General features: G+C 43.8%; 1 protein-coding gene across 1 annotated transcript in view; it reads right to left on the reverse strand.

Annotated features, from left to right (window-relative positions):
• Nucleotides 1–3,064: 3,064 nt before the first annotated feature.
• The window catches only part of LOC137545120 (uroplakin-1b-like), a 52,501-nt gene continuing 38,200 nt past the window's right edge, over nt 3,065–17,365 (reverse strand). Inside the window, exons 6-8 of the mRNA XM_068266230.1 lie at nt 12,943–13,110; nt 11,399–11,482; nt 3,065–4,447 (exon numbers count right to left, since the gene is read on the reverse strand). Of these exons, the coding sequence (XP_068122331.1) occupies nt 4,397–4,447; nt 11,399–11,482; nt 12,943–13,110 (303 nt within the window). The 3' untranslated portion in view covers nt 3,065–4,396. The remainder of the gene's footprint in view (nt 4,448–11,398; nt 11,483–12,942; nt 13,111–17,365) is intronic.

Genomic DNA, 17,365 nt, shown 5'->3' on the forward strand with positions numbered 1-17,365 from the left:
TTCTTTCACACGGGGACTTAGATTAATTGCTTGTCGTCGTGGGAAGTCGCTGGGATCCATCTTCCTGGGTCACGAGGTGAGTAGGGATTATCAATGAGATGCAAATATTTCTGAGTGTATGCAAATTTGTATGCAAATATATGCAACTTGAAATTGGACCAATCAATTTAAACCTGGGTGGGACTTCTTTGGTCCATTTTCAAGCTGCATATATTTACATACAAATTTGCATAAACTCGGAAATATTTGCATATCATTGATCATCCCTAGAGGTGAGTATGTAGCTTAAAGGACACCCGAAGCAAAGATAAACGAATGAAATAAACAATTGTATCTATCTTCCGTCTCCTAAAAATGACTTTTAAAGGTATTCCACAGCTTTATTTTATGTTTAAATCTACTTTTTAAGTTTTAACTGTTTTATTGTTTTTGCTCAATGACACATTCATTGAAGTATGCCAGAGCTAAAATCTATGAAAGATTGACCCTTTTTATCTCTTTCCTGCTCTTAGAAGCCATTTTCTGCTAGTAAAGGGTTTTATAGTTGGAATTTATTATCAGTGAGGGTCACACTGTAGTCACTTCCTGTCTGAGTCAGGACTGAGTCAGCCACTTACATACCTGATATTTAACTCTTTCAGGCAGAGAAAGAAAAAAAGGAACACAGCCTAGTTATTAGTGTGCTAGGCACTGTACATACACATGTCTATCTCATCATGTCACATGTCACCTCGGGTATCCTTTAAAGAGACTCTATAACAAAATGTTCAGCCTTATTTCTTCTATCCTATAAGTTCCTATACCTGTTCTAATGTGCGCTGGCTTACTGCAGCCTTTCCTAGTTGCACAGTGTCTGTGTTATCTCTGTTATATGATCTAATCTTCTTTCCTCTGTCAGCACTGTCGGGCTCAGGCACTCGGGCTGGAATGTGCTGGTCTACTTGTGATAGGATAGAAGCTATACACACACCATCTCCAGGCCCCCTCCAAGCTCTGTATGACTCACACACTGAGCTACTCTCAGCCTATCACGTGCTGTTAGGAGCCATGTCGTTTGTTTGTAAACACTGCATAAAAATGGCAATTACAAGCCAGAATTGCAGCAGGGAGTGGCAGAAAGAGCACAGAGAGGCCCAGGAGAACATAATGAATAGAATGGTATGCTTTTTATTGTAAGAATTTTAGAGTACAGATTAATATGCAATAGTATAGAAAATCTACTATACTGTCACAGGCCAATAAGCACAGCTCCATAGCACACATTTGTCCCCCTTTAGGCTAGATTCACAGTGGGACGTTGCGTTGTGATGCGTCACAATGCAGCATTACAATACGAAAAAAGGTGGTAACGCACGTTATTGTTGCGTTACCGTCGCATACAGTAGGTACAGTAAAGCATACACGCAATGAAAAGTATGCTTCCCTGTACCTGGTAACGTGTGCGTTTAAAGGTAGCACACTGCAGCATTGCGGTACCATAACGCTACAAGTTGCAATGCAAGTGCAGCCAATTAGTAAAAAAGACCTTTCTGTTCACACGCAAAAACTGCCCTTGCCACCTCCTCCCGCCATGCAGGGTAGCGCGAGCATCTGTAATTTTTTCCTGCTTCCAGACGCTGCTTCAGGCCTGGAACCCACTAGAGCGTTTTTGGTTTTTTTTAGCATTTAGGGAGCGCTTTCTATCGCTAGCGATTTCCCTAAATGCTCTGTCAATGTAAATAGATGGGACAGATTCCACTAGAGCGATTACGATTAAGGAAATCACGGGACTTTGCCGCATTTTGGGAGCAGCATTTTTGTATTGCATAGGAGCAGGGAAATCGCTCCAAAAATCGGCTGCAAAATGCTATCACAAATCACTAGCGATTGCGATAGCGCTTTGCGCTTTCTAGTGGGTTCCAAGCCGCATAGCATTCTCTGCTGCCACATGCCGTCTCCGGATCATGTGACCCTTTATGTGGTTTGGAGACCAGGGGGACCCCATTCTATTTTTTGCAGGGGGGGGGGGAGGCCTATTAAAGAAAACCTGAACTAAAAAAAACATCCCCTAGGGGGTACTCACCTCGGGAGGGGGAAGGCTCAGGGTCCCAATGAGGCTTCCCCATCCCTGTAGCTGCAGGCAATCCAGTGCTGGCTCCCCCGAATCCTCCCCCAATGTTACCCCAATAAGCGTTGACTTTTTTACCTTGCCGGGATCCAACGCAGGTGCAGTAGCGGCCCTTCCTTCGAGTAAGGCGGAAATAGCCGAATCCGATCGTATCCGCTCTACTGCCCAGGCACAAAAGGACTAGAGCGCATCGATCTGGTTCAGCTATTTCTGCCTTAACCCGAAGGGAGATCCGATAGCACGCCTGCGCTGGATCCCGGAAGGTAAATATTTACATTGCCGCACTTCGGGGGGCTGCAGCTGGACAACAGAGGGACAGAGAAGAACAGGGGAAGCCGATATAGGATCCAGAGGCTTCCCCCTCCCTAGGTAAGTACCCCCCAGGGGACTTTTTCTTTATTACAGGTTTTCTTTAATTCGCGTTATGCCCCTGACCGCTAACGTGGCACTGTGAACGGCCCATAGGATTATCATTGCAGTGCTGTAAGCTGCGTTATAAGACTTTATAACGCAGTTCCGCAACGTGCCACTGTGAATTTAGCCTGAATCTTCTATGAAAAAAAAAGAAAACAAAGTAAATAGGACACAGACGATACAATAAGTAACTTTATTTAAAAAAAAAAAAACCTTCATTTCATAGGGTGCAAAATGCAGTGAATCATATCGACCAATCAAATCAGCTTTCATCACTGAACAGCGGCAGTAGGTGAATTGTGATTGGATGCACTCAGCATCCCCAGAATGCCCTGGGGCATCTGGAGGCAGTGATGGATACCTAGGCAAAGTAGTACATTTTGGGCCCTCTTGTTGCTTTTTGGGTAAGTTGAAGTGCAGAGAGGTCAGAGAAGGGGGCAGGGTAAGCCCGTTGACACCCACTAGGCCCCAAGCACCTACCTAGGGTGCCTGGTGGATGATCCTGATTTGCGTGGAGGCGTCATAAGCAGAGATGCCCCCCCCCCCCCCCCCCGCTAGCATGCAGGTTTGATGCAAATTGTAGGCAGCCGAAAATGGGGCCAATCAGATTCACTTCCTGCCGATTTGCATTGGCCAATTGCCAAGCATCCCTAATCATAAGTGATGGAGCAACCGTGGGCTGGTACGCTACTAAGGGTAGTTCTCACGTGGGTCATATCAGACAGGGATGGTCGTAGGCAGCCAACTTCGCTACGCTGAAACTACGCAATAGTTTTACGCAATTACGCTTCGCCAAACTACGGCTTTGAAGTCAAATATTCGCTTCATATGTATTTTGTAGACTACGCGTTATAATACACAATTACGTGTAGTGCGAAGCGTAGTGTGTGCGGATGCTTATGCGTGTATGCAGAAAATTTTACGCATTAATGCCTCGTTAAATGCGTATACCGGGAACTCTTCTATGCGTACATTCCCCTTTCCAATGCGTACATTTTTAAGCATACAATCGCACGTGGAAAATTAGACGCGAGTAACGCATTCGTAGTTGACTACACAATACACATGTTAACTACGCATAGTGGGCGTAAGCTACGCGTTGCAGTACTTCGCTACGCGTAAATTCGTAAGTGTAGTTTTGAAACTTCCCCTACGAACTAAAATGCGTAGATGCGAACTACGATGCGTAAATTCGCACTAGCGTAGTTTCTGCTCATCCCTGATATCAGATGCTAACCTAGGTTGCTAAGAGGCTTTCCTGCGTTTTTTTTTTTCTGGGTTTGCAATTCTGCGTTTTGCGACCTTTCGTTTCGGGGTTTTCTTTTTTTTCTGGTGCATGTTTTGTATGTGATGTGTCAGAATGGGAATTTTCTGCGCATACCATTAACGTTAATGTAAATGAAACTGTATATAATTAACTTCAAATTCGTATGCGATTTTCACAGACAGGATGCGATTTTTCTGAATTTCCACTGACTTACAATAAATGTGATTTGCACATGAAACAAAAAATGCAACACTGCAGCACGATTTGAAAATGCAGAAAAATCGGATGTCAAAACTTACACGAAAACGCAATTTTGATGCAATGCCATTGAAATACATTAGATGTAGGACGAATGCAAAAACGCAAAGCCTGCGTGACGCACGCAAATTCCAATGAGTGTGAATGGGCCGAAGTCTGGGTCATGTGATGGGGAGCGTAGGTTAAATTGTACTACCCATTATCAAATAAATAAGGGTCCTTGGTCACGATTCCATTAGACAGGGGAGGAGGGTTCTGGGTCTCAGGGGCATATAATGGAGTTCTTCCAGGTTGGTCAGCCGATGGTCGTTCTTTCACACCTTGCAGGAGAGCAGAGCTGGTCAGAGGGCTTAATATTCAATTCGAACCCAGAACAGCATGGTCCCAAGGAGCACAAAGAACTAAAAACAGAAAAGAGAATAGTGATTTAGTACTGCTGTAATGTGTATTTATGGCCACTTGTCACTAGGGGGCAGTGTGAGACAATAACAGAGGACTTCTGCTTTCAGATTCTATATTTTCTGCTAGTAGAGAGAGATCAAAGCATTCCAAGATTGTACAGCACAACGAGTTCTGCCAACTGAGGTCAAAAGCAATGCACTTATCTCACACCAGATGCTAATTAGTTAAAGGACCACTATCGTGAGAAATTGTCAAGTTTAACCGCTTCACCTCGAAGGGTTTTTCCCAGAGCAATTTTCACCTGTCAGCGCTCCTTCCATTCATTCGCCTATAACTTTATTACTACTTATCACAACAACAACACAATCTATATCTTGGTTTTTTTTCGCCACCAATTAGGGTTTATTTAGGGGGTACTTTTTGCTAAGAATTATTTTATTCTAACTGTGTTTTTCTAACTGCGTTTTAACAGGGATAATAAAAAAATGGAAAAATGTATTATTTCACCGTTTTCGGCCATTATCTATATATATATAAAATCGGATATATAAATGGGAAACTGTAAACTGCAGCCATTCTTACACTGTTAATCGCAGGGTTTTCAAACTTGCCACACTTGGTCACTGTGTGAATAAGATTAAGATTCAGGAAAGTGGGTGGAGCCTACAACAGCTAATCAAAATCCACCTATTGATTTTCAAGGGGAACATTTAAACTGCTGCCATTCTTACACTGTTAATGGCAGCAGAGGCTTCAAATTTGCTACAGTCGGTCATTAGGTGACTGGGGTTCAAATTCACTATAGGGGCCGAGCCACAAACAGCCAATCAGATTTCCTTGGTGGAAACACTGCTTCCGTTCACACATTTCTGATGCCAGGAACCTGAAAGCTCACATACTTGGTCATTGAGTGACTGTGTGTCAAGGTTACAAAAAGTGGGCGGAGGCAAATCCAAATTTCACTGGGAAAATATAAACTGCAACCCTTCTTACACGGTTTATGAGGGTTCTCAAACTTTGCCCAGTTGGTCACTGGGTGACTGGGATTAATATTCAGGAAAATGAGTGGAACCTACAACAGCCAATAAAAATTCACCTGTTGATTTTCAAAAGGATTATTTAAATTACTGCCATTCTTACACTGTTAATAGCAGATGCCTCAAACCTGGTACAGTTGGTCACTGGGTGACTGGGGTTCAAATTCAGAAAGGGGGCAGAGCTACACACAGCCAATCAGATTTGTTTAATTTCAATGCAACCTATTGATGCAAAGGACCCCAAAGCTGATAAACTTGGTCATTGAGTGACTGTATGTCAAGGTTAGAAATAATGGGCGAGCCAAAAACAACACATTTTTTGCATGGGAAAATATAAACTGCAACCATTCTTACACTGTTAATGGCAGGGACTGGGATTAATATTCAGAAATGTGGCCAATCAAAATTCACTAATTGATTTTCAAGGGGAATATTTACATTGCTACCATTCTTACACTGTTAATGGCAGCCTCAGCAGGGGCCTCAAACCTGATACAGTCAGTCATTGGGTGACTGGAGTCCAAATTCACTAAAGGGGATGGAGCCACAAACAGCCAATCAGATTTGTTAGATTGATTTCAGCCATTCTGTTTTTGGCAGGGTTCTCAAACTTGACACAGTTGGTCACTGGATGTCTGGGATTAATATTCAGGAAAGTGGGTGTAGCCTACAACAGCCAATCAAAATTCACCTATTCATTTTCTTTGGCAAAGGCCTCAAATCTGGTACAGTCAGTCACTGGGAGACTGGGGTTTAAATTATGAAAAGGGGACGGGCCACAAACAGCCAATCAGATTTGTATAATTTCAGTGGGAAAATGTAACTTATTGATGCCAAGGACCCCAAAGCTCATAAACTTGGTCATTGAGTGACTGTATGGCAAGGTTAGAAATAGTGTCCGGAGCCAAAAACAACTAACTTTTTACCTGGGAAAATATAAACTGCAGTCATTCTTACACTGTTAATGGCAGGGTCCTCAAACTTGACACAGTTGGGTGGCTGGGATTAATATTCAGAAAACTGGGCCAAACAAAATTCACCCATTGATTTTCAAGGGGAATATTGAAACTGCTGCCATTATTACACTGTTAATGGCAGAGGCCTCAAACCTGCTACAGTCGGTCATTAAGTAACTGGGGTTCAAATTCACTAAAGGGGCGGAGCCACAAACAGCCAATCAGATTTCTTTGCTGGATAAACTGCTTCCATTCACGCAATTTTTATGCCAGGAATCCGAAAGCTCACAAACTTGGTCAATGAGTGACTGTGTGTCCAGGTTACAAAAACTGGGTGGAGTTGGAGTCAAAACAGATTTCCCTGGGAAAATGAAATCTTCAGCCCTACTTCACTGTTAATGGCAGGGTTCTCAAACTTTGCACAGCTGGTTACTGGGTGACTGGGATTAATATTCAGGAAAGTGGGTGGAGCCTAAAAAAGCCAATCAATATTCACCTGTTGATTTTTTGAAGGGGAATATTAAAATTGCATGGAAAGTTGGCTTTATATGCTTGATCACTAAATATTACTAAAGCTTATTTCCCTTATTCAAATTTAGGCCTCCCTTTTCTGAGTAATTTTTTATATGGAATATTAAAATTGCTCCCATTTTTGCACTGTTAATGGCACAAGCCTCAAGCCTGGTACAGTTGGATTTTTGGGTCACTGGAGTTCAAATTCAGAAAAGGGGCGGAGCCACAAACAGCCAATCAGATTTTGTTTCATCTCACTAGGAATATACAAATTATTGATGCTAAGGACCCAAAGCTCACATACTTATAGCTCAAAAAATATAAACTGCAGGCCTTCTTACACTGTTAATGGCAGGGTTCTCAAACTTTGCCCAGATGGTCACTGAGTGACTGAGATTAATATTCAGGGAAGTGGGTGGAGCCCATAATAGCCAATCAAAATTCACCTATTCATTTTCAAGGTGAATATTTAAATTGCTGCCATTTTTACACTGTTAATAGCAAATGCCTCAAACCCATTACAGTTGGTCATTGGGTGACTGGGGTTCAAATGCTGGAGAGGGCCAGAGCCACAAACAGCCAATCAGATTTGTTTCATTTCACTGGGAAAATACAAATGAACATAGCAAAAGCTACCGTTGGCTCTAGATTCAAATCTATCACTCCTATTTGCAAACAGCTTTCACTGAAGCTGTGGATTGCATCCCAGAACATAGTTTAGGGGCCGTTATTGATGCCAAGGACTCCAAAAGTGGGCAGAGCCAACAGCAGCCAAATACATACCCGGGCAACGCCGGGTCATTAGCTAGTTTTAAATAATTTGACTCACTTTAGGTTTCCTTTAAAGAGAAACAGTAACCAAGGATTCCAATCAGTAGCTGATACTCCCTTTCCCATGAGAAATCTTTACCTTTTCTCAAACGGTTCATCAGGGGTCTCTGTATGGCTGATATTGTGGTGAAACCCCTCCCATAGTGTGATGTCAGCACCAGAGTACTGCCATCACACTGTGGGAGCCTTCTTGCATTGTGGGAAATAACAGCTGTTTCCAACTGCTAAAAATGCATCATCTCCTTCCACAGAGATCACCTGCCAGCAGGGATGCTCATCACGAGTAATCACGAGTAACCACCAGTGGTTACACGTCATGATTCAAGTGAAGATCAATTGCTGCAGGTGTGCGGCGGCGATATAAGGTGTTAATTACCTATAATTCCTCGGTCCGCCCTGCATTCCAAAGAGGCTGCACGAGTCCTATTGGTCGCGTTCCAAGCCTCTCACTGGCACACTTCCTCCTTCCGGCTTGAAGAAGGAAGTGACGGTAGCGAGGCTTGGAACATGACCAATAGGATGCGTGCAACCCATTGGGAACACAGGACGGACGGCGGAATTATAGGTAATTAACACCTTATATCTCCACCGTGCACCTGCAGCAATTGATCTTCATTTGAATCATGACAAGTAACCACTGGTGGTTACTTCTGATTACTCGTGATGAGCATCTCTGCCTGCCAGCAGTAAAAATGTCACCATGTGATAAATGTCAGAATGTAAATCAGGGAGAGAAAAGATTTTACAATGGGCAAACATTGACAAAATCAATATCATAGCTCCCAACTGTCCCTCTTTGGGAACCCTGTCCCTCTTTATTCCTCATGTGTCCCTCTTTTAGGACTCATGTACCGATCTGTGGAAATATATGTAATTTTATACTGAAACATGTGCTTAATTGACTCCAAACTTTATTCCCATCCTTTGAATTGATATATTTCTTATTTTCAAATGTTAATATGAAGGAAAATGAACCAGGATAGAAAGGATCAGCATGATATGAATTATCAAACAACATGAAGTGGGTAGTGGGTGTCAGGACACCTTCTGAAAAAGGACACAGGGAACAAAAACGGGGAGCCCAATGGTGCAGTACGTCAATACTAGAGTTGGGCCAAACGGTTCGCCTGCGAACGGTTCCATGCGAACTTCCGTGGTTCGCGTTCGCGTCCCGCAGGCGAACCTTTGCGGAAGTTCGGTTCGCCCCATAATGCACCATGGAGGGTCAACTTTGACCCTCTACATCACAGTCAGCAGGCACAGTGTAGCCAATTAGGCTACACTAGCCCCTGGAGCCACTCCCCCCTACTAAAAGGCAGGCAGCGGCGACCATTACGGTCACTCGTGTGCCTGCATTAGTGAGAGTAGGGCGAGCTGCTGCACATTCTCTCATAGGGAAAGATTAGTTAGGCTTAGCTTGTCCCTGGCTGCATACCTGTTCTGTGAACCCACCACTGCATACCTGTTCTGTGAACCCACCACTGCATGCCTGTTCTGTGAACCCACCACTGCATACCTGTTCTGTGAACCCACCACTGCATACCTGTACTGTGAACCCACCACTGCATACCTGTACTGTGAACCCACCACTGCATACCTGTACTGTGAACCCACCACTGCATACCTGTTCTGTGAACCCACCACTGCATACCTGTTCTGTGAACCCACCACTGCATACCTGTACTGTGAACCCACCACTGCATACCTGTTCTGTGAACCCACCACTGCATACCTGTTCTGTGAACCCACCACTGCATACCTGTTCTGTGAACCCACCACTGCATACCTGTTCTGTGAACCCACCACTGCATACCTGTACTGTGAACCCACCACTGCATACCTGTTCAGTGAACCTGCCACTGCATACCTGTACTGTTCAGTGAACCCGCCACTGTATACCTGTTCTGTTCAGTGAACCCGCCACTGCATACCTGTTCTGTTCAGTGAACCCGCCACTGTATACCTGTTCTGTTCAGTGAACCCGCCACTGTATACCTGTTCTGTTTAGTGAACCCGCCACTGCATACCTGTTCTGTTCAGTGAACCCGCCACTGCATACCTGTTCTGTTCAGTGAACCCGCCACTGCATACCTGTTCTGTTCAGTGAACCCGCCACTGTATACCTGTTCTGTTCAGTGAACCCGCCACTGCATACCTGTTCTGTTCAGTGAACCCGCCACTGTATACCTGTTCTGTTCAGTGAACCCGCCACTGCATACCTGTTCTGTTCAGTGAACCCGCCACTGTATACCTGTTCTGTTCAGTGAACCCGCCACTGCATACCTGTTCTGTTCAGTGAACCCGCCACTGCATACCTGTTCTGTTCAGTGAACCTGCCACTGCATACCTGTTCTGTTCAGTGAACCCGCCACTGCATACCTGTTCTGTTCAGTAAACCCGCCACTGCATACCTGTTCTGTTCAGTGAACAGTTTGGTGTGTCAGTGTGAAGCAGTACCTTAATTACACTACCTGATTGATGTATACACATGCAAGATGTTTGAAAGCACTTTAGACCTGTCATTTAACATTCAGTATGATTTCTGCCCTTAAAACGCTGCTTTGCGTCAAATCCAGATTTTTCCCGGGGACTTTTGGCGTGTATCCCACTCCGCCATGCCCCCCTCCAGGTGTTAGACCCCTTGAAACATCTTTTCCATCACTTTTGTGGCCAGCATAAATTTTTTTTTTCAAAGTTCGCATCCCCATTGAAGTCTATTGCTGTTCGCGAACTTTAACGCGAACCGAACCTTCCGCGGAAGTTCGCGAACCCGGTTCACGAACCTAAAATCGGAGGTTCGGCCCAACTCTAGTCAATACAATCGGGTAATTGTAGTAAGTGAAAATCTACTCACAAAGGTAGGTTGCAGAGGGGCAACCGACCGCAGGAAGCAAGTGGAGACAACAAACCCGACTCCACTCGGGGAGGTCACCGAGGACCTGGATGCGGTCGCACTCCTGGGAAAAAAGGGGGACTGGTGTCCACCGTGGTGTACACCACCACGCGTGGTCTGTCTCCACCCCTCAAACGGGACACGTATGGGGGTACAAAATGCACTAGACAATTGTAAAGAGGCGCCCTAATCGTAGATAAAAGCATCTAAAAACAGTTTAAAATTGACAAAAACGCGAGGTAGCTTACCTCAATGACGACAAATCTTTGTAATAAACAAAAGATTTATTATAGCACAGGCAACGCGTTTCGCGGGTCCAAGCCCACTTCCTCAGGCCAATACAAGTGCCAAGCTAAATGAATTATTTAGCCAAGGGAGCCAAGACAGGCTCCCTTGGCTAAATTATTACAAATATTTGTCGTCATTGAGGTAAGCTACCTCACGTTTTTGTCAATTTTAAACTGTTTTTAGATGCTTTTATCTACGACTAGGGCGCCTCTTTACAATTGTCTAGTATCAAACAACATATTATTCTTATGAAATCTTTATGGTATGCGTGACTAGGGGTGTGGTTAGAGGTGTGTGAGAGTAAGTGTCCCTCTTTCTTATCTCAAAAAGTTGGGAGGTATGAAATCGTTTATAAATAATTACTGTAAAAAGTAAGCACTTGTTTTTCGTTATGCTATTTTCACTGCAGTTCCTCTTTAATGTCCGACTTACTGTCCAGCACAGAATAGCGAACCCGAACCAGGCAACAGCAAAGGCAAGGCGGTTCAGCGCGCCCAAAATCCCAGTGGAACAACCCTAAAAAACAGTGGAAATGTCAGGATTATATTTTGCATGGAACAAGGCAAGAGGATATCCGTTCCCTGCCACAAGACTCGTGATAAGGAACCTTGTCATCCGCACATTCCCTTTCCCCACCTCTCATTGGTCCATACGGATGGTCGGAAATTTCTGTCGGAATGAAAATTTCCGCTGGAACTTTCCGATCGGAACTCTGTTACCACCATTCGCTAATCAGATTTACAGCAACTCCGTAATTGTATCTAAATCACAGGACGCGGAAGCACTGGACGAACCAGGGCCAGATTAAGCATAAGCCACTGTAGGCACATGCCTACAGGCGTCTGATGATGGAAAGGCGACTCACTTCCCTACCCAAGTACCTCCCTCCCTATGCAGAGTCCTGATGAGAGTGTAAAATCCGGGCCTGGGACCAATAAGAGAATGCAGAATTTTTCAGCAGAAATTAAATTGCTGCGGTAATTATACACCAATAATAAGACTCGGACGCTACCCATTAATTTTCAAGTCTTTTCATCAGCCAGAAAATGTCCACGATTTTCCGATATTAGCGGCAAATCACCACATTCTCCAATTGGCCCAGTACTACCTATTATTTCCAAATTTCTGTAATTTACAAAATCGGAAATACTCCTTATTACTGGACCAATCGGAGAATGTGGTGATTTGCTGTGAAAATCAGAAAACCACAGAAATGTTACACCAATCAGAAGACTCAAAAAATATTTGGTAGTATCGAATCTTGTGATTGGTCTATAATTACCACAGCAATCCGATTTCTGATTTCCGTGGAAAAATTCAGCGTTCTCTGATTGGTCCAATGCTTCCGAGTATGAAGTATTTAGCCAATTAGAGGAACAGTGTAGAAGTTTGGAAAGTTGGAAATTGGATTACCGTCGGTATGCTGCGGTATCGGCAATCGTCATTTTCAGATATCGGAAATCGTTATTTTCTGACCATCCCTATTGGTCTATTCACTCTTATGGCAGGATGTGCCACCTCCCCTTTATTCATTGGTCCGTTCACTCTTGTGGCAGGATGTGCCGCCTCCCCCTTATTCATTGGTCCATTCACTCTTGTGGCAGGATGTGCCACCTCCCCCCTTTCTCATTGGTCCATTCACTCTTGTGGCAGGATGTACCACCTCCCACCTTTATTCATTGGTCCATTTAGTCTTGTGGCAGGATGTGCCGCCTCCCCCTTATTCATTGGTCCATTCTCTCTTGTGGCAGGATGTGCCACCTCCCCCCTTATTCATTGGTCTATTCACTCTTGTGGCAGGATGTGTCGCCTCCCCCCTTATTCATTGGTCTATTTACTTTTGTGGCAGGATGTGCCACCTCCCTCCTTATTAATTGGTCTATTCACTCTTGTGGCAGGATGTGCCGCCTCCCCCCTTATTTGCATACTTTATGCATAAAAATAAAGGCAGATCTCGCACATGAAGGCTTCCTTACTGCAATATACAGGTATCCAGGGGCACCCAGTTTGCACCCGCTGACGTTGGTGACGGCCGGGTTACAGCACTTATAAGGCCACGGGTAGGTGGGGTCAGGATTATACATGCGGAACGCTGAGTCGTAAATCTGCCAATCCTGAGGGCCGTTCATACCGCAACACTGCTTCTGTAAAATGCAGAGAGGAAGTATTTGTTATGCTAGGTACATACAATACAATTTTCTCCTCAAAGAACAAAATTTCTTTGTTACAGCTGTTACAAATACTCAATAAATCTGCAGTGTGTCTACTTCCTGCTTTCATGGAAGCAGACATATTAGTAACATCCTGTGTTTAGAAGATAGCTGCTCTGCAGAGGAAATTCCTGAGCTGATACAGCTGAGAGGTCAAATTATGGAGATGGGGGGGGGGGGGGGTGTTTAGAAAAGGCTTTAGCCGGGTTCCTGACGAGTTTCGCATTTCAGCTGTGTCGCTATTGATACATCAGTCACTTTTTCATTATCTATACAATCTCAGTGATATATATTTAGTCTTTTTTCAGGACAATCTAGGCTTTCTTTGGGTAAAAGTTTTCCCCCAAAAATAATTGTATTTTATAGTTATTTTACAGGGAAAATTAGGCATTAATGCAGAAAATACACTTTTTTTTTCATTTTTAACCCTTCCTAATTTTCACTTGACACACAAGTCTCATAGTTATAAATCACATAAAATATATTCTTTGGTCCTCGGGAAAATATTTCTAGCAGATTCCATCCAAGATACGCTTACAGATGTCCAGGCAACCCTGAATTACACCAGATAACTGTCTAATAAATAAATATCTCAGAGGAAATATTGCTAACAAGCTAACCTAATTGTGAGCTCCTCTGAGGACAGTCAGTGACATGACTATGTACTCTGTAATGTGCTGCAGAAGATGCCAGTGCTGTATACAGTGGGTTGCAAAAGTATTCGGCCCCCTTGAAGTTTTCCACATTTTGTCACATTACTGCCACAAACATGAATCAATTCTATTGGAATTCCACATGAAAGACCAACACAAAGTGGTGTACATGTGAGAAGTGGAACGCAAATCATACATGATTCCAAACATTTTTTTTACAAATAAATAACTGCAAAGTGGGGTGTGCATAATTATTCGGCCCCCTTTGATCTGAGTGCAGTTAGTTGCCTATAAACATTGCCTGATGAGTGCTAATGACTAAATAGTGTACACCTGTGTGTAATCTAATGTCAGTACAAATACAACTGCTCTGTGAGGGCCTCAGAGGTTGTCTAAGAGAATATTGGGAGCAACAACACCGTGAAGTCCAAAGAACACACAAGACAGGTCAGGGGTAAAGTTATTGAGAAATTTAAAGCAGGCTTAGGCTACAAAAAGAATTCCAAAGCCTTGAACATCCCACGGAGCACTGTTCAAGCGATCATTCCGAAATGGAAGGAGTATGGCACAACTGTAAACCTACCAAGACAAGGCCATCCACCTAAACTCACAGGCCGAACAAGGAGAGCGCTGATCAGAAATGCAGTGAAGAGGCTCATGGTGACTTTGGATGAGCTGCAGAGATCTACAACTCAGGTGGGGGAATCTGTCCATAGGACAACTATTAGTCATGCACTGTACAAAGTTGGCCTTTATGGAAGAGTGACAAGAAGAAAGCCATTGTTAACAGAAAAGCATAAGAAGTCCCGTTTGCAGTTTGCCACAAGCCATGTGGGGGACACAGCAACCATGTGGAAGAAGGTGCTCTGGTCAGATGAGACCAAAACGGAACTTTTTGGCCAAAATGCAAAACGCTATGTGTGGCGGAAAACTAACACTGCACATCACTCAGAACACACCATCCCCACTGTCAAATATGGTGGTGGCAGCATCATGCTCTGGGGGTGCTTCTCTTCAGCAGGGACAGGGAAGCTGGTCAGAGTTGATGGGAAGATGGATGGAGCCAAATACAGGGCTAACTTGGAAGAAAACCTCTTGGAGACTGCAAAAGACTTGAGACTGGGGCGGAGGTTCACCTTCCAGCAGGACAATGACCCTAAACATAAAGCCAGGGCAACAATAATAATCCGATAATAATCCAAACATTTGTATAGCGCTTTTCTCCTTTCGGACTCAAAGCGCTCAAGAGCTGCAGCCACTGGGACGCACTCAGGAGGCCACCATGCAGTGTTAGGGAGTCTTGCCTTGAACTCCTTACTGAATGGTTTAAAACAAAACATATCTATGTGTTAGAATGGCCCAATCAAAGTCCAGGTCTAAATCCAATCGAGAATCTGTGGCAAGATCTGAAAACTGCTGTTCACAAACGCTGTCCATCTAATCTGACTGAGCTGGAGCTGTTTTGCAAAGAAGAATGGGCAAGGATTTCAGTCTCTAGATGTGCAAAGCTGGTAGAGACATATCCTAAAAGACTGGCAGCTGTAATTGCAGCGAAAGGTGGTTCTACAAAGTATTGACTCAGGGAACCGAATAATTACGCACACCCCACTTTGCAGTTATTTAATTTTAAAAAATGTTTGGAATGATGTATGATTTTCGATCCACTTCTCATGTGTACACCACTTTGTATTGGTCTTTCATGTGGAATTCCAATAAAATTGATGCATGTTTGTGGCAGTAATGTGACAAAATGTGGAAAACTTCAAGGGGGCCGAATACTTTTGCAACCCACTGTAAATACATAATAATAATATGGTGGGACATTACACTATGACTATGGCAGAGATTAGATTGTGAGCGTGAGGGGAGACAGAGAGCGCTCCGATGGTGCATTACCACAAATATGTATTTTACACACGCAACAATTAATGCACTTACACTTTGTATAGTAATACTGCGCCTTGCATAGCCCGTCAGTTGGTCGCCTCAGTCTAATCCAGCCTAGCCAGGGCTGGAGGTGTGGATGGAATCACACAGGGGCGTCCTTCTGCGGGAAACGGTGCGCAGTGACTGCTGTCTGACCTGAGGAAGGCGTGGACTTACGCCGAAACCGGTAGTGACGTCAGACAGCAGTCACTGCGCACCGTTTCCCGCAGAAGGACGCCCCTGTGTGATTCCATCCACACCTCCAGCCCTGGCCAGGCTGGATTAGACTGAGGCGACCAACTGACGGGCTATGCAAGGCGCAGTATTACTATACAAAGTGTAAGTGCATTAATTGTTGCGTGTGTAAAATACATATTTGTGGTAATGCACCATCGGAGCGCTCTCTGTCTCCCCTCACCCTTTTGTTTTTACTAGTGACTGGCTCCATCCAGCACAAGAGAGCTGCACCGAGGGTACATTTAAAGGGCCAACACTATACTGTTGAGCGCAAGTGTAAAAAAACTTTTGCTTGTTTTAGATTGTGAGCCCCTCTGCGGACCGTCAGTGACATGACTATGTATTCTGTAAAGTGCTGCACAAGATTTCAAAACTATATAGATACATAATACATAATATTATGGTAGAGATATTAGAATATTTAGGGATTAAATGTAGGGATGGTCGGAAATGCCAATTTCCGATTCCGCGGTAAATCCGCATTCCGACATTGCCAAATACCGATTCCGCTTTCCGCTACCAATTCCCGCATTCCAATGCGGAATTTCCGCCGGAAATCGCGGAAATTCCGCCCGACTTTAACATCGATTTTCTCAAAAACTATAAGGTCTTTTTGAAAACTTTTTTTTGCATCTTGTTCAGGAGATCCTGCTTAATAAACCCTGAAAATTTGGTGTTTCTAGGACTTACGGGGGCTTTGCTATTAACCGCTAAAGTCGGCGGATTTTTACTGTAATGTAAATGCAGAAAATAGGCAGATGCGGATTTTCTGCATTTTACATTACAGTAAAAATCCGCCGACTTTAGCAGTTAATAGCAAATCCCCCTTGAATCCTAGAAACACCAAATTTTCAGGGTTTATTAAGCAGAATCTCCTGAACAAGATGCAAAAAAAAGTTTTCAAAAAGACCTTATAGTTTTTGAGAAAATCGATGTTAAAGTCGGGTGGAATTTCCGCGATTTCCGGCGGAAATTTCCGCGATTTCCGGCGGAAATCCGCCTAACACACTTGCATTACCGATTTCCGCATTCCGATGCGGAAATGCAATTTCCGATCGGAATTTCGGAAATTACATTTCCGTGGAATCCGAATGAGCATCCCTAATTAAATGTGAGCCCCTCTGAGGAAAGCCAGTGACGTGACTATGTCCCCTGTAAAGTGCTGCAGAAGATTTCAGTACCTTCTAGTACACAATGATAATAATGGTAATAATAAAAACAACAATAATATGTCAGTGATATAAAAATACATAATACAGTAATAATATGGTAGGACATTAGACTATGACTATGGTAGGGATTAGATTGTGAGCTCCTTTGAGGACAGTCAGTGACATGACTATGTACTCTGTAAAGTGCTGCAGGCAGAGCCG

The sequence above is a fragment of the Hyperolius riggenbachi genome, chromosome 2, assembly GCF_040937935.1.
Source record: "Hyperolius riggenbachi isolate aHypRig1 chromosome 2, aHypRig1.pri, whole genome shotgun sequence".
In the NCBI taxonomy this organism is placed as follows: domain Eukaryota; kingdom Metazoa; phylum Chordata; class Amphibia; order Anura; family Hyperoliidae; genus Hyperolius; species Hyperolius riggenbachi.